A 26,775-nucleotide genomic window follows, 5' to 3' on the forward strand; every position below is an offset into this window, starting at 1 on the left:
TTTTACAGTCTTCTAGGGAATTGAAAATTTTCCATTAAGAGAATTTTGTAAAGACTGAAATAAATGGAAGTCCAAAGGTGCAATGTCCGGTGACTATGGCAGATGAATCAGAACTTCCCAGCCAAGCTGTAACAGTTTTTGCCTGGTTATCAAAGAAACTTGGAGTCTTGCATTATCCTGATGGAAGATTATGCGTTTTCTGTTGAGTAATTCTGGATGCTTTTTGTCGAGTGCTGCTTTCAGTTGGTCTAATTGGGATCAGTACTTGTTGGAATTAATCATTTGGTTTTCTGAAAGGAGTTCATAATAGGGGACTCCCTTCCAGTTCCACCATATACACAACATCACCTTCTTTGGATGAAGACTGGCCTTTGATGTGGTTGTTGGTGGTTCATTTCCCTTGCCCCATGATCTCTTCCGTTCCACATTGTTGTACAGTATCCACTTTTCATCACCTGTCACAGTTTGTTTTAAAAATGGAACGTTTTCATTACGTTTAAGTAGAGAATTGGACACAGAAATACGGTCGTGAAGGTTTTTTACGCTTAACTTACGTGGAACCCAAACATCAAAGCGATTAATATACCCAAGCTGGTGCAAATGATTTTCAGTGCTTGATTTGGATATTTTGAGTATGTCAGCTATCTCCCGCGTGGTATAACGTTCCTTGTTCTCAGTTAATGTCTCCATTTGATTGCTGTCAACTTCAACTGGTCTACCCGACCGTGAAGCATCGTCCAGCGAGAAATCTCCAGCATAAAACTTTGCAGGCCACATTTTTTTTTTTTTTGCGGTACGCGGGCCTCTCACTGTCGTGGCCTCTCCCGCTACGGAGCACAGGCTCCGGATGCGCAGGCTCAGCGGCCATGGCTCACAGGCCTAGCTGCTCCGTGGCATGTGGGATCCTCCTGGACCGGGGCACGAACCCGTGTCCCCTGCGTCGGCAGGTGGACTCTCAACCACTGCGCCACCAGGGAAGCCCCCGCAGGCCACTTTTGACACGTTCAGTCATCATAGCACCTTTTCCATACACTGCACAAATTTTTTTGTGTGTTTTGGTTGCGTTTTTACCTTTCTTGAAATAATAAAGCATAATATGCTGAAAATGTTGCTTTTTTTCTTCCATCTTCAATATTAAAATGGTTCCACAATAATTCACCAATTTTGATAAGTCTTTTTAAATGCACGCTGATATGAAAGCTGTCTCATACAATCTAACAGAATTGTTTCGAATGACGTTAAAGACAACTAAGTGCTACTAGAGCCATCTTATGGAAAAAAATGAACAAAACTTTCGGCCAGCCCAGTAAGTTGGTGCAGCCATAGTGGAAAACAGTATGGAGGCTTCTCAAAAAACTAAAAATAGAACTACCATATGACCCAGCAGTTCCACCCTTGGGTATGTATCTAAAAAAACCAAAAACACTAATTCGAAAGGATACATGCACCCCAGTGTTCATAGCAGCATTATTTACCTTTGCCAAGATGTGGAAGCAACCTGAGTGTCCATTGACAGATGAATGGATAAAGAAGGTGTGGTACATATATACAATGGAATATTACTCAGCCATAAAAAGAATGAAATAGTGCCATTTGCAGCAACATGGATGGACTTGGAGGGTATTACGCTTAGTGAAGTAAGTCAGACAAAGACAAATACTTATATGTGGAATCTAAGAAATACAACAAAGTAGTGAATAAAACAAAAAAGAATGAAGACTCACAGATATAGAGAACAAATTGGTGTTTACCAGTGGGGAGAGGGAAAGGGGGGAGGGGCAAGATAGGGGGAGGGGGAGGTACAAACTATTGGGTGTAAGATGGGCTACAAGGATGTAGTGTACAACATGGGGATTATAGCCAATATTTTGTAATAACTGTAAATGGAGTGCAACCTTTAAAAATTGTATAGAAATAATTTTTTTAAAAAGTGAACTACACATTCTGTTGAGTATGTTTGCTGGAAGAAGCTGTTTGGCACTTTAAAATAACTGCTGTTGAAATAGTGTTAATGGAACTACTGTTTAAACTTATGGGTTTAATTATGAAACCGTTTTAACACGATCTGTGTCCGTGTCTTCCTGGCCGACGCTTCTGTGTATCTGCCAGACCTTACGTCCTGAGATCACCCTGTAACGTCTTCTCAACTTCAGCCTACTGGTTCCCCTACTGGCTGCCATTCTTCCTTTTTTGGTAAATTAAAGAAAAAGTAGTAAAAGGAATGTATGATATTTCATTCCCACATTTAAAGACACGTATAAAGTTGTTTTTTTTTAAGCAGCCTTACTGAGATGATAATTTACATGCTTTAAAATTCACTTCTTTTAAGTGTACACTTCAGTGATTCTTCATGTATTAGCAGAGTTTTGTAACTGGCACCGCTAGCACATTAGCACATTCCTGTCGTTCCAGAAAGATCCCTCATGCTTACCCGCAGGCTCGCGCCCCCCCACCCCTACCTCCACACTGGTTCTTTTGCAGGTTAGTGGTTTAGCTGTTTACATGTGGAAAACATGTCTTATGGGCTGTTGCTGGCTCTCTTGGTCGTCCTTAAGCAGACCTGGCCTGAAACTTAGCCGACTGTGAGCCCTGAAAGGCAGTCAGTGCTCCTGGGTGAGGAATGAAGCGCCTCGTGGCAGCAAAACAAAAAGGCCGTCGTCCTCGGCTCAGCCTTGGCCCTGGCCGCGTTTTGGTGTAGGTGGCTCCTCTTCAGGACCCCTCTACTGCTTGGTGTGTCTCCCTTTCCCTAGAAACCCAGCCACCACTCATAGGGTGCTGCCGTGTGGATTACCTTTCCCGTCCCAGGTGATTTTGCCCTCCTCCCCTCTGTTCCCCTTGGTCAAAATTCTCTATCCTTGGCAATTTCCTTCTCCAACAAATAAAACCAGACCAAATACAGTTCTTACTGCCTCTAATCTTGGGTATTATGAGGAAAGAATTAAATGAACTTATAATAATGTGGGAAGAATTGATACTTCTACAGAGATAAAGAGATTATTTGCATCTTTAAATCTGTATTACTAGCTTCAACAATAAGTGACTTGGCATTTCAAACCAGTCATCCAGTGGAAGGGAATTTTGTTTGGAAGGATGGAATTATCATCGTAGGAGATGCAGCGTATTCACAAGTGCAGTTTGGCATCTGCCCATGGCATACTCCTAGCTCTCTGTCCCGCTTTCTAGCATTTTTCCTTTGTTTTGGCCCAAAACTTCTCAGTCCTAAAAATGGTGTGGTAATATTATCTACCTCATAGGTTTATTAGGATTAAATCAGGCAGGGTTCCTAGAAATACAATGAATAATGTCTTGCATGTTCAGTAAGATGTTAGTTTCCTCTAAAAATACTTTCCTGCATGTTTTGGCAGCAGTAACTCCGGTGGTACAAGGTCTTAAGTATCATTTGTAAGCTAGAGACTGCCTACGGTTTTGTACCAGACGTTGTGCTGGGTACAGAGCATGCAAAGATCAATAAAATGAAGTCTCTGTGCTCAAAGAGATCACTGTGTCACAGAAAAGACAGCTAAAACAGTTAACTGTAAATCACTGTGATAAATGTTATGTAAAAAGTTTTAGGGGAATTGGAGAAGGCTTTATGGAAGGATTAAGTCTTGACAGGAAGTTACGTTAGCAGTTAGTGATATGTTCTTTGTTCCTCATAAAAAATTCAAAGAAGCTTTTCTGTTTGCTGGTCTGTCATGGTAATCAGAAACTTGAGAAGTTTCTTCTCAGAAGAGCATACGATTTCATCTTATTTCTCAAATGGTATGAGATCTATAAGGAAAGTATAATGAATTCTCAGTAAAATGCCTGTTCTTTTTTTTTTAGATATATAGTATGTTTTTACATTATTTAGATATATAATGGTTTCTCATTCAGGAAACCTCAGTCTTTCTACTTTCTGTGCTTTAAAACTGTCTTTAATCTCTATCTGAAAGCTAGTAGTCACTTGTACTATACAAATTTTAGGTGCATATATATATCACAACCTAAGAAAAAATCAAATCAGTATTTAAATAAAGAAACTTAGCAGAAATCAGGTGCTGTGGTATTGTATTTTTTGGCTGCAGCATTACAGCACAGCTGAAGCTCTTCAAGGTGGAAGGGCCACTGTGCATTTTACGTAGAATGTACCTTGTCCTTATACCTTGTCCAGACCTTACCTGCTGTAACTGGACTTACGTTTTAGTGACCACCTGAATTGCCACTGTCTCTGCAAAGGCTGTACTAATATCCCCGCCCTACATTCATCTTTTCCTCTCTTGTGTTTCCACATCCTTTGCACTTACACTGTAACCACTGAATGACTTATTAGAGTGCAAGCTCCCTGAAGGCAGGAACTGTGTTTTGTTTCCTTCATTTAATACTTTGGTGAAACTAGACACTTAGTACATATTTGGTGATTTAAATTGAGTCTAGAAAACTAAGGTTTGATGAAAATGTGCTTTATTATTCGTAAACACCTCTTCTTACAATTTTGGCTCTGAAGTAAGGAATAAATCTCTGGTACGTTCTTATGACTGCTGCCAACATGCAAATATACTGCACATTGAATTAGGTAGATTACAGGCTTAGCTGTTGTAACAAAAAGACCCCCAAATACTGTGGCTTCAACAGGATAGAAGTTTGTTTCTTCACATTAGTCTGGAGATGAGCTAGTAGTTCTGTCCTCTTCACCATGAGGCTTGCATATCTGGATCCAAGGTAGCAGGTTGTTCACTTCTTCCCATCTTCTCAGCACATGGGGAAGGGGAAGAGGCAAGGGGAACAGGCCCAGTATGGATAATGTCAGCACACATCATTTCAGCTCACATTCCACTGGCCAGGACTTGGTCATGGGACCACACTTTGCTGCAGGGGGAGCTGAGAAATGGAGTCTCTGTCTGGGCAGCCATGTCTGTAGTTAAAACTTGGGGGCTTTTTTTTTAATTAAAAGGAAGAATGGCAAAAGGATATTAAAAAGAACAGTTTGTGCCTCATAGGTTTTGCCTGTGCTTCCATTTTTAAATAAACAGATGGATTGCTTCAGGTATTAAAGAACTTGTGTATTTGACCAAGTCATCAGACTTGGCAGAGTTTTTACTGCGCTGCCTGCTGCTTTATCTGGACCTTACGCTAGGTGATGCAGGCCATGGAGAGCCTTCCTGGTGAGAACTTTACCATTTACTCTAGTAGACATGACTAAGTACAAGTGAAGAAACAGCAGGTACTTGCTGTGTATTGTGTGAGAGAAGCTGTCATGGGCTATAGACATTTATAGGAAGGCGGAATGGAGGTATGGAGTCATACGGAAAGGCTTTTTGGAGAATATGGGACTCTGGTTAGGCCTTGAAGATGAGGTAGGATTTGTGTGGTCACAAGCAGAACATCCTAGGCAAGGGAAATGGTGTGCAGGAAAGTTTTAAGACTGGATAACTGAGTTGTATTCTAGGGAAAGCAATGAGTCTTCTGATTTCTGACTAACCAGTTGGCTCCCCGAGTGTGTAATTTGGAGTAGTGCAAAATAAAGTTGATTTATGAAGGATCAAGATTATAGATGTGGTAGAGGTTTGGAGTTGGACACTGAAATGGAGAAAGAGTTTAATTGGGTAATGGGATTCAGATTAGGTAAATTCCTGCCCCCCTCCACCTGGTAATGGAATTCAGAATGAATGAATTCAGTCCCTCTTTCCCTGCCTACTCTCCATGAGGTCACGTATGCCTTCTCAGTTAACACATCCACACATTCTGTCCGGGCTTCCCTGGTGGCACAGTGGTTGAGAATCTGCCTGCCAATGCAGGAGGACACGGTTCGAGCCCTGGTCTGGGAGGATCCCACATGCTGCGGAGCAACTAGGCCCGTGAGCCACACTGCTGAGCCTGCGCGTCTGGAGCCTGTGCTCCGCAACAAGAGAGGCCCCCATAGTGAGAGGCCCGCACACCGCGATGAAGAGTGGCCCCCACTTGCCACAACTAGAGAAAGCCCTCGTACAGAAACGAAGACCCACACGTTCTGTCCTAGCCCCATTCTTCTGGACTTCTCTGAAATTTTTGACACTTTGACCATCTTTTTTTTAAATTTTAACTCGGGCCTTCTCTGGTTTTGCACTGCTCTTCATTTTCTCCATAAGACTTAGCGTTCTTCTTTTTTTGCTCTTTTTGTTCTTGAGACTGCAGGTGTCCTCTTGAAGGCAGTGCTTTTACACCTCCAGTTTGAGCTTTAGTCTTCTGTTCCTGATTGCTTGCTGGACATTTTCATCTCGATGCGTCACTGTTATTTAAAGCATTCAACAGATTTCCTGCAAAGCTTTGTGACTCTGCAAGGACCTGTATGCTTTAGATCCCTTTATGCTTTAAAGCAGAACTTGCAGGCATCTGGGTCTGTGCCCTCTGCCTGTCACTGTGTCACTAAGTCTTGCCAGTTCTTCCTGGTGATTCTCACATTCGTTCATTTCCATTCTTACTGTTGCCACGTTTATCAGTCTTTGAACAGGGTGTGTTTGGATTGTGAGTGGTCCTTGAGGATTCACTGATGATGAATATGAATCAAGGTGCCATAACATCAGTGAGGCCAGATAGTACCTTCTGTTCTGTTACTGGAGCTTTGCTTTCGTGTGGTTGAGATTATCAGCTGACTCATATGAGTTGAGTTGGTGCTAGCTTATTTGTGTTGTGTTTAGTGAGATGGTGATATGGATAATTTAATATTACCCAATATTTGAATTCTCAATAAACTTTTGACTTCTTTTCCTCAGCAGATTTGATTCTTAGTTTGTTAAAATAAATTTTCACAGCTTAAGTCACACACTCAATAAGAATAATGAAAGCAGATCAGGAAGTATGCAGAGTGCTTGAGATTAAGACTTTGTCAAGCATAATCTAGAGTCGGAGGGTGAGGTCCGCATCGTGGCAGCATGAGACACCCCCTTTGTCTTCCCCGCTCCGTCTACAACCAGTAAAACGCCTATAACTCAACATAGGTCCACCGCCTAGCACCCCAGATGCGGGGGGTTCCACACATCTGTCCATGTAAAGGCGAGTGGACTGGAACACACAGAGGAGGCTGAACTGGGGAACAGCCGAGGCAGTGCTTGCGAGCCCGGACCCGTAGCCGTGGCAGCTGAGCCTGCAGCCCCAGAGAACCCAGTAGAAGCAGAGAAGGCCGTGCACACGCCTGGCCACTCGGCTGCAGCAGCGCCCATGGTCACAGGGAGCCGGGCAGCAGTGGAGGGGGATTGCGGCCCTGGTCCTCCAGTCATGGTGGCGCCCCTGACTTGGCGGCCTGTGCATACCTGACAACCCCATGGCCCTGGCTGCCCCCTAAACCCTCCCCTGTGGCAGCAGAGCTTGCAAGCCAGGAGACTCTGGACAAGGTGGGGATGCCGCCATCCCAGTGCCGTAGGTGGCAGCCCAGTACAGCAGCACCGGGAGCATGAGGGCACCAGCGACCCTGGAGTCATGAGCAGCGTCACGGAGGGCACCAGGGACACCTCTGACGGGCGTGGTGGAGGGTGGAAAGTGCAGAGCCTCCTATGTGATCAGAGGCAGTGCAGGTAAGAGAAACCAAACACTGGGGCCGTAGCGCCACCTTCTGGAAAACAAAAGAAAGGCCTTTAATTACCAACCAGTTGAATCATTAGAATCAAGTTGGAGAAAAGCTTTACTTAAAGAAGAGAGGTGTTCACTACTTCAGATGCACTGGCAGAGGAACACCTCATCAGGTGACATGAAAAACCATGGTAACACGGCATCACAAAAAGAAAACGACGGATCTTCAGAAACCAAACTTAAAGTCGTGGAATATTGCAGTCTGACTGATAGAGAATTCAGAATAGCTGTCATGAAGAAACTCAACAAGCTATAAGAAAAGTCAGAAAGGCAGTTCAGTGAGCTCAGGAATAAAATTAATGAACAGAAGGATTACTTTACCGCAGAGAGTGAAACGCTAAAAAAAGAACCAAACAGAAATTCTGGAGCTGAAGAGCTCAATAAAGGAGATGAAGAACACATTAGAAGGCACTGGAAACAGAGCAGAGCAGATGGAAGAGAGAATTAGCAAACTCGAAGACAGAGAGATAGAAATGATACAGGTGGAAGAGGACAGAGAAATAAGATCTAAACAAAATGAAGAAATTCTGAGAGTACTGTCCAAGTCATTCAGGAAGGGCAATGTTAGGGTGATGGGTGTCCCAGAGGGAGAGGAGCGGGTGAGGGGAGCAGAGAGCTTATTTAAAGAAATAATAGCTGTGGGGCTTCCCTGGTGGTCTGGTGGCTAAGACTCCGCGCTCCCAGTGCAGGGGACCCAGGTTCGATCCCTGGTCAGGGAACTAGATCCCACACGCCACAACTAAGAGCCCACGTGCTGCAACTAAGAGTTCGTATGCCGCAACTAAAAGATCCTGCATGCTGCAACGAAAATCCCATGTGCTGCAACTGGCGCAGCCAAATAAATAAATAAATATATATTTTTTAAAGAAATAATAGCCGAGAACGTCCCAAACCTGGGGAGGGAACTGGATATACAAGCTCGGAAAGCTAACAGAACCCTAATTGTCTCAATGCAAAAAGACCTTTTCCAAGACACATTATATTAAAACTATCAAAAGTCAATGACAAAGAAAGAATTTTAAAGCAGCCAGGAAAAAAGGATGGTCACCTGTAAAGGAACCCCCATTAGGCTACCAGCAGATTTCTCAGCAGAAACTCTACAGGCCAAGAGAGGGGAGAGATATTTTGAGAACACCGAAAGAGAAGAACTGTCAGCTGAGAATACTCTGCCAAGTAAAGTTCCCCTTCAGATATGAAGGGGAAATAAAGGCTCTGCCAGACAAATAGAAGCTGAGGGAGTTCATCACCACCAGACCTGCCTTACAAGACATGTTCTACCTGAAATGAAAAGGCAAAAGTACACAAACTTTGAGTAAGGTGGTAAATAGAATCAGAAAATTGTGACTGTATCAGAATAGGTTGTTAAACATTTAATTACAGCATAAAGGCTAAAGGAAAAGAAAGCAGTGAAAATAACTAGCTACTTCAATTTGGTAACAAAATCATAACACAAAAAGGGATAATTTGAGGTAACAAACAACATAAAATGGGAAGAGGAAAAGGACAGAAACCACACAGGCAAATGAAGATAGATGCTGTCAGCAGAAAATGGACTATTTTATCTATGAGACATTTTATACAAAAAGTAATCTGGAATCTTGCTATTCTAAATGTGGTCTGTGATGGCAGCATGGGCATCTTGGGTTGCTTGTCAGGATTGCAGAGTCTCAGGCACCGTCCAGGGCTACCAGATTAGAATCCGCATTTTCATCACATCCCCAGGGATGTGCATGTGCTGGGAGACACCGATCTAGAACTGACCGTGCAGTTCTTTTCTTTTTCTTAGTGGGAGACTTAGCTGCTAAAATAGTTAAACCCTCCAGCTGTTTATCTATTTGTGTTTTTCTGTATTTGTCTTTTTGTTCACCTTAGACTTTTAGGTGAACTTCAGAGGAGTTGTTGTAAGTCTTGTGAACGATGGAGAGTAGCTGGGAGAGGTAGCTGGGGGAGGCAGCTGGAGCTGCAGGGTCACCGAAGTCACCTGGAGGAGGCAGTGTGTGGCCGAGTGAGCCCGGCCTGCCGCGGCCTGGAGAGAACATTCAGAGCGGAGGGGCAACACGTGCAGAGGCAGGAAGGCAGGAAAGGGCATGTGTGAGTGGGAGTGCTGTGGTGAACTTGCAAGAGGACAGCGGGCCTTGCCACGGGGTCTGGGCCTGTCCCTTTGTTGCTGTGTGAGGTGTTCCGCTGTGCTGCCTCCGCTGTCAGCTCCTGAAAGTTTCCTGTTACTCTAATGCCCTGCCCTTCAGCTCTCCCAGACTCCCCTACCATCCTCACCTTGTTTAGCCTTTGCCAAGATGTGTTTTGGTATATTCTGTGCCAGGGGCCTCCTAGACAGCCTTTAAACTTCATTTCAAGCTCTCTGTGAGACCTGCACGCCTTCCAGCAGACTTGTCTCCGTAGCTCGGGTCCTCCTTGCCCCTTACGTATATCTTACATTGTGCTAAAATTGATTACAAACGTAACGTTCAACCATGTTGATGTGTGCAGCCTATTCATTTTCACTGTTGTGTAATACTCCATGTATGGAGATAATCATAGTGTTGAACGTTTTTAAGGTATTGTCAATCTTTTTAGAAATCATGCTGCTAAAAATATTCTGGTTACATGGCTTCTTGAGTATATATATATGAGTTTTTTTTTATAACTTTATTTATTTTTGGCTGTGTTGGGTCTTTGTTGCTGCGCACGGGCTTTCTGTAGTTGTGGCGAGCGGGGGCTACTCTTCAATGTGGTGCGTGGGCTTCTCATTGTGGTGGCTTCCCTTGTTGCAGAGCACAGGCTCTAGGTGCGTGAGTTTCAATAGTTGCAGCACGCGGGCTCAGTAGCAGCACGCGGGCCTCAGAGCATGAGGGCTTCAGTAGTTGCGGCGCGTGGGCTCAGTAGTTGTGGCGCACAGACTCAGTAGTTGTGGCTCGCAGGCTCAGTAGTGTGGCTCGCGGGCTCTAGAGTTGTGGCGCATGGACTTAGTTGCTCCGTGGCATGTGGGATCTTCCCGGACCAGGGCTGAAACCCGTGTTCCCTGCATTGGCAGGCGGATTCTTAACTGCTGTGCCACCAGGGAGATCCCGAATATATGTATGAGTTTGTTTGTAGTGTTTTCAGTCTTATTTGACTGTGATCCAGAGAAACAACACTTTATAACGTGACCTGATTTCTGTATATATATATATATATGTATGTCAACTGATTTTTTTAAAAAAGTTTAACAAAGTTATATTTACCCTTTGTGTGATGCACTCATATCTTTTTTCCTTTTAAAAGTGAATACTTGTTGAGATTAAATAAATGAATTATGACCTGCTGTTTAAAATACTGCTGTAGGGTGTGTTGTGTATGTGTGAATGTATATGTGTACATAGGTGTGTCATATCATGACTATAAATTGATAAACATATATGTGTGTCAGCACGTGTGTGTGTGTATGTGAGAGAGAGAGAGAACAGATCGTCTGGTGGAAGGGTTTATTCATCTAGAACTTGATTACATTTCACCAAATTGTTTTTTAAATGGTTATACCTGTTTATATTGGTGTGGCCTCCCGAGTCTGGGAACTTAGCTTTTTATCATGTGTCCATGGTCTTTTAAAGCATTTACTTGGCACAGAATTGGTAAGTACTCATTGAGTAGTTTGGTGAAAGAAAATGAGGATTTCATACCTGTAACTGCATGACTACCATGTTAAGCAACTACTATTTTATCAAGCCAGCTTTTTAGTTAAGCTCACAAGGCTAATTTTATAGAGTGGATAACCCATTTGTAATTTCGGTTAGGCTTTTAAAAGTCTATTTTTAGGGGTTCTTGACTATATTGTTCAGTTATGATAGTTATGTTCCAAAGAAAGATACATTGACAAAATTACATTATTATTTCAATTGCTAAAAAGTGATTGGGGCTAAAGTTTCCCATAAGTGATAACAAGTTTTTTTTTTTCCCTTGCAGGAATCAATAAAATGGTTTTCATAGCCTTAAATTCGTAAGACCTAAACATCATCTAACATTTCATGATATCTAGCTTTTGCTCAATAGTAATATAGCCATTTAAAAATTTTTGCTAGCGTTATTCTTGTGCCAGGTTTTTTTACATTAAAGTCCCTTTCTTTCGTTGTTATAAAAATGCACCACTGTATTGGGTGCTACAGCTTTTTACCTGCATGGACAGTCATGTTCCATTATGCGAGTTTATTCAGCCATAGCCTTCACATCAGCAAAATCGTGCTGTATAGAAACGTCTCCATTTGTATTTGGCTGAGGTTGTAGCAGATTATTCTGAGGGGAATCATTCTATTTTAGTAACAATGAAGCCCCACTTGGAGTGTGTTGAAAATCTTTGTTTTCTCCTCATGCTCTGGACCCACTGCCTGAGAGGGAAAGTTGAGATACAGTTGTTTTACAGACCAATGTAGGAACTTCTCTAGAGAAAGAAAGGTATTGTATTTTGATTATCGAAATTTCTTAACATGACAGTAACTTGCACTTAAGTAGTGCTTTAAAACTTCAAAAATGTTTTCCATACGTGTCTCACCTAAGTACTGAGGGCAGCCATTCTAACTCCATCTAACAGATGGGAACCTGGTAGCTCAGTTTGTTACTAGTCCAGGGTAAGTTATGCAGCTCAGAGGTGGCCGAGTACATGGGCCGTGCTGGTCTGTTGACCACTAACTCATTTTGACACTCTCGACAGTCAAACATATTTAAATAGAGCGTGTCCCAGATGTTTGTCAGCTTATAGGTGTCACTTCTCAAATTTAAAAGCAGGATATTGTGGCATAAATTGTATATGCGTAACCTCCCTCCTAAGGAATTTTGGGGGAATGTGTTTAGTTTTACTGGGTTGAAATTATTGGACTCAGTGATATTTTGTAGATTCACTCTCACCTTTAGATAAAAAGTATGTACTTAAACAGAAACCTGAATTTTTAAAGAAGCTTGTTTTTTTTTGTTTTTGAATGTATTTATTTATTTATGGCTGTGTTGGGTCTTCGTTTCTGTGCATGGGCTTTCTCTAGTTGTAGCAAGCGGGGGCCACTCTTCATCGCGGTGCGCAGGCCTCTCGATATCGCGGCCTCTGTTGCAGAGCACAGGCTTCAGACGCGCAGGCTCAGTAATTGTGGCTCACAGGCCCAGTTGCTCCGTGGCATGTGGGATCTTCCCAGACCAGGGCTCGAACACGTGTCCCCTGCATTGGCAGGCAGATTCTGAACCACTGCGCCACCAGGGAAGCCCCCAAAAAGCTTGGTTTTTATTGATACCTCTTACTGTATTTTTTTTCATAATCAAGTGATTTATAGAAATCTGTTATATATAAGCTTCTGAATATTTGATATAATTTCCAGATAGTACTTTTATTTTCCATTTTACTTTAATTGTACAAGCAATATGTGAAGATAATCATAAGAGCATTTAAAATTATCAAGAAATAATACATTCAAAGATATGAAGAATAATAGTACAGCTGAGGCTTGTATTCTTGTATACTTGGGTGAGTTTCCCTACGGTGTTTTTCAGAGTTTTTTGACCATGATCCAAAGAGCTAACATTTTATAACACACCTTAGTTCATCTATAAGTTTTCTTAATCTCAGGGTTCTATCTGAGATTTATTCATGTTGATACAAGGCTTCTTGAGGCAGTCCTTGCTGTTTCTCATCCTACAATTAGTATTAATGGATTAAAAAATCCCCCCCCCAGTGTGTTGATTGCAAAATGGAAGTTGTTGTAGTTTTCAAGGGCATTTCCTCCTAGTTACCAGTGAGGGTTTTTATGTGTTTATTGGCTGTACATTTCTTCTGAATTACTCATTTGTATCTTTTTGTCCATTTTTCTGTTTAGGTTGGTTGTCTGTTTCCTACTAATTTCTGTTTCATTTTTTAAAACCTCTTTGATTTTTACTTGTTGGTAATCTTTTAAGCAATACCCTACACATTTAATAAAGGACTTTTTACTGTGGGATATTACTACTCCTGGTTCAAATATGGTGAGTGAGTAAACTGTCCACATAAAGTAGTTTTAAATTCTTAGACAGATTGGGGGGGAAGCTGCTAGGAAAAGAAAATTAGTAAACTCATTAAGGTTCTTGAAGGTTGATTTATAACCTTTCAGCACAGCCAAGACACACATCTTCTTAGCAAGCTGCTGCTGTGCCATTTGAAAATTTGAACATGTGAATTCTGTAACCCTCCATTAATTACGATTGTATAAAGAACCAGAATGCTGCTTATATGCTGTTATATTTTATTTTATTTTATTTATTTATTTATTTATTTATTTATTTATTGCAGTATGCAGGCCTCTCACTGTTGTGGCCTCTCCCGTTGCGGAGCACAGGCTCCGGACACGCAGGCTCAGAGGCCATGGCTCACGGGCCCAGCCGCTCCGTGGCATGTGGGATCTTCCCGGACTGGGGCACGAACCCGCGTCCCCTGCATCGGCAGCCGGACTTCCAACCACTGCGCCACCAGGGAAGCCCTATTTTATTTTTTAATACTAGCTTTTCTCTGTTTCTTCTCTGTAATTAGGTCCTCGATGGGCTTCCTGGAATATTGGTGTGTTTATTTGCATCAGATGTGCTGGCATCCATAGGAATCTTGGGGTTCATATATCCAGGGTCAAGTCAGTCAACCTAGACCAATGGACACCGGAACAGATCCAGGTAAACATTTCCCTACCGAGAAATTATTGAAAATATTTAAAATGGATTTATAATCTTTAATCCTTCTTGTACCTAAGGATTAACATTGAAAAGTAGTATATTGAAATATGGATATGCCACATACAAAATTCGAGTGTTATCTGAATTGTCAGTTCACAGATGTGTATTTTTTCTTGGTTCTATAGTAAAGTCAGTTTTTAATCTATTTTTACCTAAAATGTTGATTTTGAAGTATTTAAAAAATAAATTTATTTTCCTTGTGCTGATGAAATTTGCAGGTATAATTCCATAGTCTGTTTTGCTTTGCTGTCAGTAGAGGGCGCCTGGGTAAAGACAAAGAACAGACCACCTCTTCCTGAGCGCTAACTGGAAGGCCTTCCCTTCTGTGCAGGGGTGGGTGTTCTCCATAGGCAGATAGGGCCGAGGGGTTGGAAGACAGCTCAGTTAGCAAATGTTCTCGTGACTGATTTGGGCTTGTTTCGAGCGGTTTAGCTTTTTAGAGAGAAATTTGTAATTTTAAGGGCTTGCCCTTTTTCCAGTGTGACAGTATTGAATCCTCAGAATCATACTTGCTAGTTCTTAAGGTTAATTGCTAATGTAAAAATGATTATTTCTACTGGTTTTATTTTATAGTTCACAGTGAAATTACACAACTTTTTCTTACGACCTTTTCAAATTACTTTTAGTCAGCATGAAGCCTAAATATACAGATATATGTAGTTGAACTTCAGTGATACACACACAAACCTCACAATCATAAAAGAACAAAAGTAACACAAAAATTGGCATGGGTTGGGTGGGGTGGGGTGGGGGTGGAAAGAATAGAATAGAATGCTGGGACGGTGTGGTCATTAAAAAACGATACATAGACTTGGTTAAAGGAAGTAAAATTTCTATATTGAAGACATATTTATGCCAAAGTAAGTTCCAGATGTAGCAAACATTTAAATATTAAAAAAAATTAAACCTCAAAAATACTCAAAGGAAAAAAAAATAGAACAGAGATTTTTCAGGCCATAAAGTCAAGCATAATTTACTTAGTTTAGTCTTAGACTAGTTTTTGAACATTTTGCTGGCTAGAGCATAAAAGGAAATATGAAACCTTGTGTGTTTTCGAGATCCTTGAGGAGAAATTTTACTTGTTAATCAAGGAAGCAGAGCTTTTTGAACATTTTATATGAAGCAGTGTTCTTAGTAACATCTCTGTAGTAACTGTGGTGACAGATTTCATGACATTGTTTAAGTTGTTTTTAAGAAAACATGTAGCTTGAAAATGTAGCTTGGTGTTTGTAATGGATTATAGAGGTACAAAACATTCAAGACCCAGTGTATTGCCTTTTTAATGGTTCATTTCAGACTAAGGAGAAAATGTGAAATCCCTGGACAATTAAATTCTCCAGAAATATTATTTTTCTCAATTAGGCTGCTGAAAGGAGTTGAGTAGCAGGTTATTTGAAGTAGGCAGCTGTTCTTTTTTAATAGTTTAGAGCATAACTTCCCAAACAGAGGGCTGTAGTTCACTGGTTTTCTGTGGGATTGGTTATAGGTACAAAGTAAGATCCTATATTATTAAATGTGTAAGGATTTTGAAAGCAATTATTAAGTAACATACAGTCTTTGAAATGGTATTTGAACACATTTGCATGGTTCCAACTGTCAGCTTCTTCAGATAAGAATTACTGTTTTCGAATGCAAGATTTTTGATGAGTACTTCTCACAGAGGATGCTCTGTGGGCTCCGTAAGCCGTGGGGCTGCTCCTGCAGGTGAGGAGGGTAAAGGTAGGTGCACTCCTGCAAAATCAAATTGAGGAGACAATGAAGTTTCACTTTAAAGAAGAGCAGGGAAGCCTAACCACACGGACAGATCTTGTGGGGGCCTTGTCGGCGCTTGCAGGCAAAGCCAGAGTTGTTCTTCGGAAACTGGCCCTGGACTGCTGTGCGGTGAAGAGGAAGAAGTGGTTGGCCAAGACCCCAGGCTCCACACTGCGGAGCACAGGGGTTGTTTTAAGGCCGCTGGTTCTAGAGAGGCCGCAGAGCAAAGTGATTGAGAAAGTTGTCTCTGGAGCCAGATGGCCAGGTAGGCCTGGGCGGTGCTGACAGGACGCCCGAGCGCAGGTGCCTGAGCGCCCTTGTCTGCGAGGTGGGGTGGCAACTGTCCCCCTGCAGGGGCCGTGAGGACCAGCTAAGTTAGCGCGGGTAAAGCATTTACAACGGTGCCTGGCACGCTTTTTATTGAGGTATAGTTGATTTACAGTGTTGTGCTCTTTTTAGACGGGCACGTCTTGAACACTCAGTAACGCTGACTTGTCAGTTACCAGTAGGATTAGGCCATCTGTTCACTGTGCAGACCCTCGCTGTTGCTGCTCTGAGTATCTTTCTGATCTTAAGCTTCCCTAGTGAATCCGCTGTGATGAACTGGTTGCTAAACGTACTACTGAGTAAACAAACAAATGGACCCATTGTGTGGTATTACTGAGTATAGAAGAATTACTTTTTGAGAATATTTGTGAGAAGTAATTCACGTTTAGTGGTATTGGATGGTAAGGCATTCAGAGATGAGTGGTGAGGTAGTGGCATCCATTGTCTGTCGAGGTCACTCCTTATTCAGCTTTAAGCAGATCCTATTTCCTGTGGTGGTAGGTGTGTTCCTTACAATCCAATTCTATCCACTCTTGGCATTATTTATTTATTTACGTAAGAAAAAAAAAGAGGTATAATTACAGAGAGAATCCAGATAAAAGTGAGTTTTACGTATCTTGGCAGATGTCTTTATAGTCGTCCACCTGTATCCTCGGGAGGTTGGTGCCAGGACCCCCACGGACACTGAAATCCGTGGACGCTCAAGTCCTTTACCTGAAATGGAGTTCCTGGACACGGGGCCGTGCATGGGCAGAGCTGACTGTGTGCGTCAGCAGAATCCCGGTACAGATACTCTGAGCACGTCCATCACTAGGGAGAGGTTCCTTGTGTCCGTATCTAGTCAGGACCCCCCAGGGGCAGCCGCTGCACTGATTTCTGTTCCCTTAGGTTGCTGTGCATTGGAACTTTTGTCTTTTGGAGTCTGTTATTAACTCTGAGTCTAGGTTCAGATTGGGGAAAGTGAAGATCGCAGTGTGATTTAGTGTTCCATATCCTTACGGTGTAAGAATTTATTTAGCATAGAAACTGCTTGGGCGATACTTGCTCACAGAGTAAGAGAAATGCTTTCACTGCGTGTCGTCAGTTCTGCTCTGGGTCTTCCCCACCTGGACATGTCATGGGGATCGTGTCTCTCATTTTCAGAGATGATACTCCGTTTTGGTTTTATTTATTTATTTTCTGTATTTTATAAGTAAATGTGGAAACATCTAATCTCTGAGCCCCGTCACCCTGTTGAATAAAAGTGGTTTTTGTTAACATACTAAGTTTTGCCTCAGGACTTCTTATCAACTGATACTATATATACATACATCATATTTATGTCAGTTATTTATATGTTTGTGCGGCAGTCAGTGTTTAGGGCATCTGTCATGTTATAGCTGTGTTAGTATTGCTGTATGCTTACTTTTAAAAGAAAATAATTTATCTACCAAAACTTATTTGTATTTTGGTAGAATGGAAATAGAGTTATTCACCTTAAATTTTAATAAAACAGGTTTTTTAATAGTGGTTCATAGATTAAATGTCTTTGATCTTGGGTTTATTGTTGGGTACTTCTCAAATTTTTGGAAAGGATCAATGTTTCAATACTTTTATAAATACTATAGCTTTTCTTTTAAATTTTGTACTGGTTCATCAACTCCACGTCTTGATTACCATTTTTCCCCATTATTTAAAAATTCTTTATTATTCATTTTCCAGTGTCTGTATTGAATGAGTTAAAATAAAGAATACAGTAAACAACAAGGTCATACTGCATAGCACAGGGAACTATATTCAATATCCTGCAAGAGACCATAGTGGAAAAGAACATGAAAAAAATTACATATATATATATGTATAACTGAGTCACTCACTTTGCTGTGCTGAGTGACACAACAGTGTAAATCAGCTGTACTTCAATAAAAAAGGTAAATTAAAAAAAAATGGGGATTAAAAACAATGAAGAGTAAAGTTTCTTAGCTCACTTTGTAGGTAGTCGTGTAAATTGTGTTGTCCAATAAAACACCTTAGTGAGACTTTGTCCATAGTGGAAAGTATACTACGTATATTTGGTGTTTAAATTGATAACTTTTGGACCACTTTTAATATTTTATGTATCTATAAATCTTTTAGTAATTGTCTTTCACATGCTCTTTGTTTTACTACTTACTAGTGTCATTTATTGATATGGTACTTGGTATTTGTTTGGAAACACCAAGATAACACAACTAAAATGTATTCATGTATAAAATATATCCAGTCTCCCTAGGCATAGTGGACTTGCCTTCAACATTTTGTAGGCATTTTCCCTTCCGTGTCTTTATAGCTTTACCATTTGTGCTTTAGCTCTGGACTACACTTTGGACTAGAGGGAGGGGTCTTTGAACCCAGCTCACCTCACATCATCGTTTACTGTTACAACAGAAGAACAGAAGCTCTCCTCTCATTTTCTGTCCACCCATCCTCTGAATGTTTCCGATCTGACTTCCAGCTATTTGTTCTCTTGTTCTAGGGGCAGGGTGGAGGAAGGTGGTGGGTGCTGGTTTCCCTGCCTTTATTTTCATTCTCAGCCTTCCTTCCTGCTTTTCCACCTAATTAAAAAAATTATGTTCATTTGGGGACATCTTTTTTTTTTTTTTTTTTTTGCAGTACGTGGGCCTCTCACTGTTGTGGCCTCTCCCGTTGCGGAGCACAGGCTCCGGACGCGCAGGATCAGCGGCCATGGCTCACGGGCCCAGCCGCTCTGCGGCATGTGGGATCTTCCCGGACCGGGGCACGAACCCGTGTCCCCTGCATCGGCAGGCGGACTCTCAACCACTGCGCCACCAGGGAAGCCCCTGGAGACATGTTTAAACTCTTTCCTCCTCTTTGAAACATGCTGCCTCACTCCCGCCTTTCATAAAAGTTTCGCCTTGTACCCTCTGACCCCCACAAACAACCCTCAACTCTGTTGTGCTCCTTTACTCGCTGGTTTGCTTGTTCACCAGTTAGCGTTTACCAGGTACTAGCTCTTACCTTCCTTTAGCAGCTGAATTTCTTGAGTAAGGTCTTTACCTGCTATTTCATTTCTTTACCTGACTTTTGCCTCTGCTAGCTCATTTTTATTCCCGTCACTCTGATGAGTTTGCGCTCACAAAGAGCACAGTCACTCCTGTGGCCACGCCCAGCTCTCCGCCCACCTCCGCCTTGGACTCCCTGCTTCCCTGACACTCATCGCTGCCTCCTTGAAGCTTTTTCTTTAAAGTTACTATCCTCATCTTTTGTTTTGTTTTATTATTTAGGCGCTGTATTTTTTTTTCCTGTTTCTTTTTCTGCTTTTCCCTCCTGCTGGAGACTTGATACAGTTTTGTCTTTAGCCTTTTTGCTCTTCTGTCTTTCTCCATGTGGAAAACTCAGTTACTCTCATGGGTTCAGCCGGTATTTTTCAGTGTAGATGATTTTTCCCTCTCTTTCCAGTAGTGACTTCTATAGAGTTTCAGTTCTTCTTTTAGATTGTCTGTTCGACACTTTGGTATTCATGGATTCATCATGCCTTAAGAAACCTTGGATATCCTTGGCATGAAGTAATTGGTAATTTTCCCAAGTGTGTTTGGTAAGGCTGGAGTTAGCCCGTTAGGTTGATTCCAAGGCACTGGAATTTCAACATGGTTTTACATTATCTACTCATATTTGTATATTGAAGAACTCTTGTGAAGTAATTAAAAACCTTGTTGCTGTGTGAAAAATGTTTTGCATAAAACATAGAAAGCCGACTGCTAATGCAATGATAGAAGTTAAGAGAAAGGAATAGATGTTACCCAGCATGGATTTTTTTTTTTTTTTTTTGCTAGATAACATGATGCATTTGAGTAGAATAAAGAACAGAATATCAGAATTAACAGCTGCTCTTTAACAATATAAACAGAACCTCTAGCTGTTTCATATGGAAACAGGAAAAAAGGATTTATGAAATTGTTTCAGTGTTTCATTATGGAAAATCTTGCCCACAGTCATAGTAATTAATGTGTATGTTTGTAAATGTTAAGATTGGTAGATGTCTATTTACCTGTAGCTTGGTACATCGAAAATTTAAATAATCATCTGGTTATCCAGACTGGCTTTCTTTTCTGTGCCTTTGTATTCCATCAGTTCTTAATTTTTTCGTTGTTTCTGTTGCTTTCCATTTTCCCCCCTTTTCTCCGCATGTTCTAATATACTTGTAAAATTCCAAAAATACGGCAGCCATAGGGAGTCTAACTTAAGCTAGTGTGTGGAAGTTCCAAGGTAACATATGCAGGTACTAGAAGGCAGTGCTTTTCAGCATTTCAAGCCGCCCCAAACTGAAATTGATTGCCTTGGAGAGTAGTCAGTTTACCATCACCGGGTGGTTTGTGCCAAGGCTGGACGAGCACCTGGAGGTGTGTAGCTGGGCTTCAGGCATTGGGTGGCAGGTGGGGAGAAGTTTGGACGACTGAAGTCTCTTCCATGCTTGAGATTCTTTGATTGTATGCCCGGTCCTCTTTGGTTACCACAGCAGTTCAAAATACATTTTCATTATCTGTGTTAGAATAAAGACGGTGAATCACAGTTAGAGATGTGATTCAACTTTTTCCAAAAGTCAAATTCCACCCCAGAGGATAAAAATGTTCTGAACTCTTCGGTAATTCAAAAGAATGTGACAAGATTATTGGGTTAAGTCTGAAAGACGGGTTCTAAAAATGTTTTGGACGAACTTTTTTGCCCTTCGTATTTTCTTTCATAAAGAGAAAATCACTAGCTAAATAAATAGGTATAGATTTCTATGATAACCTTGTCATTCCCGGAAAAACCTACTGTAAGGTAACTTGGTGTAGCCTTTAGTTTAATTTGGCAATAGATGTGTCATAGCGTTGACCTGCTTGTCTTAATTTAAACTTTTGATTTTTCTTAGAAAAGGGTTTTTCCTAAGGAAGCTACTAACATCATGGATTTCTGGCTAATCTTCCTCAGTAAGCTTTGCTGTATTCTGTCACCTCAGCTTGAATTCCTGATCAGGCCAAATCAGGGAGGATAGGCAAAAGGGACTTGATAGTTACTTTACTCTGTAGGTAGAAAAGCAACTAAAATGACAGGTACTTTTTATGTTGTGGTCATGTTGTGTGCATCCTCAGTGGTAAAATTTGGGTGTAAAAGATTTAAGAGTTGGGGATGAAAGTGCCTGAATACACTGAAGTTTTCTCCTCTTTCACTTTCTGACATAGTACGTTTTGGATGGAGTTATGATAAATTTTATTCTCTAGAAGCGTATTAATTTTGTGAAATGAAACGACTTGTAGTTGATGTTAAGTTCAGCCTCCTGTGAGCTCCCTCTGCCGTCTTTAAAAAAATGGAAACTGGGAACTAGAGTGTTGTTAGGCGATCAGAACTGAAATTTTCCTCGAATCATGCGGTTGTGCAGGTTTGTTTTACTTGGAGCAGGATCCAAGGATGTATCACATTGATCCTTTCTCCGGGCCTGGTGTTAGCTCTTGGTGAGTAATTAAATTGTCAGTTCCTTGCAAAAAATGGCATTATGGCACCGTCTTAAGTCTTCAGGTGCAGGTGAGATAAGGTATTATGTTTTCCTGGGAGTTCTGCAGAGGAGAAAGATGCATTAAATAAAACATATTATTAACAGTAATCTTACCTGTGTTTTTAAATGAGGCTACTAGCACATGTAAAACACTGTAACTGGCTCATTATCTTTCTGTTTCCCAGCGGTGGTGTAGATGTGTCGCGGCGCCGTCTGGAGCCACTGCAGCCCTCTTTTGCTTGATGTTTGCATGATCTGTCTTCTTTCGTGCTTTTATGTTTGACCTGTCTCAGTCTTGAAATATAAGAGGTTTCTTTTAGACAGGAAATGCCTGTATGTGGTATGCTCTTCCAATATGTAGTTTCAAATTTTTTGTTTCGGTGACTTTTTAAAAACTAGTTTTTTAGTATCGTGTTTCCTTGTTTGAATTTCCTTTTTCAGTGACTCTTACCTGCCTGTTGGGTCTTCATTGCCTGACTCTATTATTTGTCACTTTCTCTTCGATCCTTTTCATTACTTTTTTTTTTTTTATTAAAATTTTTTTCTTCTTTTGCTTCTCCAGTTTTCTTAGACCGTTGTTTGCTGTGTTTATTTGTTCTGGTCATCTGTTTGATTTCATATTCATTTCTGAAATATTTTTTTCTTTTATTTCTAATTCTTTTCCTGAGTTCTCGTTTTAATTCTGCATGTTTCTAATTTCTGATTTAGTTGTTCTTTCATAACACCACGTCCTTAAACTCATTTTACATATTCTTTCGTATTTTGTATTTATGTCTTTTAGCTTTAGCTTAGAATTAGTAGGCTACCGTTTTGATCTGTTTCCTGGGTGTATTTGTTCTCGTGTGGCTTCACTGTCAGAGACATTGTTCCACGTCTTATTCTTCTTTTCTGATAACTTTAATGAGACTTGACCTTGATTTGTTTTCCGTTGATCATCTTTATATGACATGGGTTTTTCATTACCTTTAAAAGGAACTCATATTCAAGATAGCTTTTCTAACCTCACAGACCTCTCTCCTCTGTTGTTTTCACATGATGTTTAAAAAGTAAAACCACTTGTTTTCTGAGATGATCGCTCTGTTCCCTTCTCCCACTTTTATCTGGACCTTCTCGTCCTTTATCTCCATTATTTCTGTCCTGCTCCGTTTTGAATTACTCAGTGTAGGGCCCTGTCCTGGAAGGGAGATCTGATGGTTCCTCATGGGAGCGCCTCCCCATTCCCAGCTTCTTGCACTTCCTTGCTCTTCGGGTGGGTAAAATCCCTTTCAGCTTCATCTGCTTTCTTCACGTTGGTTCACAGCAGTTTCCAGTTTGTATTTCTCCACTGTCTTAGTGTTCTGTTCTCAGATCCATCTGACACCTCATTAGCTGCAGGCAGGTCTAGTGGTCATTATGCCTCGTCCTTACCTGATGGCATCTCGGGATTTATGGGGATCCTCCATCACCAAATTTCAGTGTGAATATTGTGCATGGGTTTTGGTGTTTTTAATCTAGTACTTCTTTTTCTTTTTTTTGTAAGAGCTTCAGAAACTGTCACTGCTGTTACAGAAGTGTAATAATAAAACTGTCACTGCTGTTACAGAAGTGTAATAATAATAATGACAAATAATAAATATTGTTTGTCATTCCCATGACAAATAATATTTAATAGAATAAAATTGTCATTAAAAAAGCTAATTTGAAGCTCTCCATGATTTAACCACATTTGACCTGTATATGTTAGAACATTGTTTAACCTCTCAAGGTTTTGACCCTTAGATAAATTTCCATAGGGCTTTATATAAACAGACACATAATAAACTTTCAGTTCACAATTCTTGGTATACACTTATTCAGGAGACCCCTGGTCAAACAACTTTTTTCTTATTTTGTGGGAGGACTCATTATAATTCCATCAAACTGATGAAATTTCTCAAATTGTGGCATCATGTACACATTTAACTTTTTTTTTTTAATTGTGTATCCATTTTACAGATTTTCTGCAATGGCCCATATTCTCATTGTATTTTTTAATTTTATTTATTTATTTATTTATACAGCAGGTTCTTATGAGTCATCAGTTGTATACACATCAGTGTATACATGTCAATCACAGTCGCCCAGTTCAGCACACCACCACCCTGCCGCTTTCCCCGCTTAGTGTCCGTACGTTTGTTCTCTACATCTGTGTCTCAGTTTCTGCCCTGCAGACCATTTGACTGAGATTCAACTTATGCCACCTCCTTGCCAGGATCGTTAAATGTGTCCTCAAAGAAGCAGAGTAAGGTGGCAGCACAGTGCTGGGTTTATCTATTACCTGATGTGCAGAGTGAGGTGAAGAAAGAAATGTGATACTGTCTATAGCAAAATTTAATCTGTGAAGTTTAATAGGATGTTTGCATTTTAAACAATCCACTGGGGGAAAGGTCACATTTATTTTGAATCTGAATGTGCACGATAGTGATTTTTCTCTTGATTTTATTGTTTTTGAGGTTAAACTTTTAAAAATATCAGTAATGCTTTTTAGAGTTCCCTTTTCCTAGTGACTGGCTATAGTTCTTGGCTCAAGTCACTCATTAACCCTATTAATTCCGTACTATCTAGGTGGGACTGAGTGTAACCAAAGAAATCACAAGCTACTTGAAGATAAGGGCTTCTATCCCATAGGCAGTGCTCTACTGGGTAGGAAGTTGTTGAGTGGCAGTGAATGTAGAATACCTGTGTGAGTGGATCATGTGGGAACAATTATTGTTAATTTCATTGCACACAGTATTTTAGAGGCGAGGTTGCTTCTCCTCCTGCTTTGTGTGAATGTAAGATGATCGAGAATAGCAGGTGTGGTCAGGGCGCTGGCCTGGGACTCTGTAGACCTGGGCTTGGGGTTAGGCTTTGTTGGCTAAATGACGGGCCATCTTCAGCAAGTTACTTAGTAGTGGCTCCTTTTTTTCCCTTAAAAAAAAAAATACCCTCAGTGTCTAGTGATATCATAAGTTCTAAACATATCTTTTAAATGTCTCATTACCTTTTTGACAGTGACCTTTATGTATTAATTTCTAAAAGCATGCAGCAGTGTGCAGAGGGCCTTCTAGGCAGAAAGATAGAAAATGTGTCATATTTGAGAAAGTAAGGTAGTTATCGGGTGCAGTTGTTGTATGTGCATAGGGGGTGAAGGTGGAAGTTGTAGGCAGGGGCTGGTTTGGCCTTGATCCTGTGAGGGATGGGGGATGGGGAGAGGGACAGCCTACGAGCTCTTAACGTGTTCTCAGTTGAAGAGCGACACCTAACGTTATGTTCCTTTTAAGAACATAAATCCGAGGGGCTTGTTCCTGCAGTGGCCTAGGCAGTGGGTGACTAGATCTTCAGCTGAAGTAGTGGCAATGAGGTTGATTAACGGGATAAATCTACAAAAATATTAAAGTTAGAATCACAAAGACTTCTGACAGAAGGGGCAAGAGTCCAGATGACTCCTGAGCTGGGCCTTAAGCACCTAGGACGAAAGTAGTGGTTTATCCCTGGACTTCAAATCGTATGATTTCATAGTAAGTAGAGATGACAGAAGACTGTAATGTGAAACTTTTCCAGTTTTGTCATAACAATGTTTAATTTTATTGCTTAAAAAAAAATTCATTCTCTGAATTTGTAGCAACTTAGCCAATGCTGCAACTTATGAATCAAGATCTGAGAATATCTAGAAACTGTGAAAAATAGGAAAACTGGTACCTCTGATTCCACATCATCATTTAACAATTTTAATGTTTAAATACGTGTGGTTTACTTACTTTGTTCTTAAAAACAATTAAAACAGAAAGAGATCAACTCCCCTAAAACGCAATTTCATGAAAACTGAAGGAATGGACTCTGTATTAAATATTTCCAAAGAGCTCCTGAGACCAAAAACAGTGGCCCTTCTTTTCCAGCAGCTGGAACCCAAAAGATCTTGAAACCAGTCCTGAAAAGCTTGCTCCTATGCAAGAAATCCTGGTGGCTTTTGAGAGGAAGATAGAGAACTATTCTGGGAAATTTCAAGTGGTAGTAGAGGTGAGTCACTGACGTGAAGAATTGCCAGGGACTACAATTTCTCTGTTTAATTATGAGGTTTTAAAATATATACATACACACACACACACACACACACACACACGCACGCACGTTCAGCTAAGGCAGTTTGAAATGTTAGTCTTTGTGTTCTACAAATTTTAATGAATAGAAAATAGAGCAAGTGGTGCTCCCTCTCCCGCACAAAACCACATACATGGAAATCTTAAGAAGCAAAAACTAATAGTTGAAAGTTTAATGATGTCATCTTCAGCAACAGTAATGAAGGTAATGATACTGGGAAAACACCTGGCATGTAAATGCCATATTTATATTTTGAATGTATTCTGACTGTGAGATATTCTTGGATGGGATTTGTTAAATGTATTAATTTTATTCGATCATAACGTCTCGGATTGTCAGGAGACCCTGTTCTCTTAGTGGAGGTGGAGGGCCCTAGTGAGAGGAGGTCTCCTTGCTCTGAGTCACATGCTGCTTGGATCCCTGGCTAAGCTCCCTCTGGATGTATTTTATTTAGGAACAGTGTAGGATTAATGAAGCCCCCCTCTAACTCTTTTATTGTGTTGGGGAGTGGGAAACATATGGACACGGTACAAACATCAAAGGGTACAGAAGGTGTAAAATGGGTGGTCTCCCTCCCATTTTTGTCCCTCAGTCATCCAGTGTCCCTCTGTAGGAACAAGCCTGTTTTTCAGTTTCTTGTATATTCTTCCTGAGATGTTTTATGCATATATACAGACATACAGGTGATACACATTTTTAGCTATTTTCATATCCTTACACAACAGTCTTTTGACCTGGGAGTAAGAGTCTTCTCTCTCCCACCCCCGTCTATTTCTCAGAAAATGGGTAGAAGT

At 40.9% G+C, this 26,775-nt stretch overlaps 1 protein-coding gene across 3 annotated transcripts in view; it reads left to right on the forward strand.

Annotated features, from left to right (window-relative positions):
• The window catches only part of SMAP1 (small ArfGAP 1), a 149,704-nt gene that overhangs the window by 33,797 nt on the left and 89,132 nt on the right, over nt 1–26,775 (forward strand). For 2 of the 3 annotated variants that reach the window (XM_079939982.1, XM_079939983.1), the window contains exon 2: nt 14,099–14,232. In XM_079939982.1, the coding sequence (XP_079796108.1) occupies nt 14,099–14,232 (134 nt within the window). Of the gene's footprint in view, nt 1–14,098; nt 14,233–25,779; nt 25,901–26,775 lie in introns of all 3 variants that reach the window. The other variant, XM_079939984.1, reaches the window with a different exon arrangement.

Source organism: Stenella coeruleoalba (assembly GCF_951394435.1).
Source record: "Stenella coeruleoalba genome assembly, chromosome: 12".
Classification (NCBI taxonomy): domain Eukaryota; kingdom Metazoa; phylum Chordata; class Mammalia; order Artiodactyla; family Delphinidae; genus Stenella; species Stenella coeruleoalba.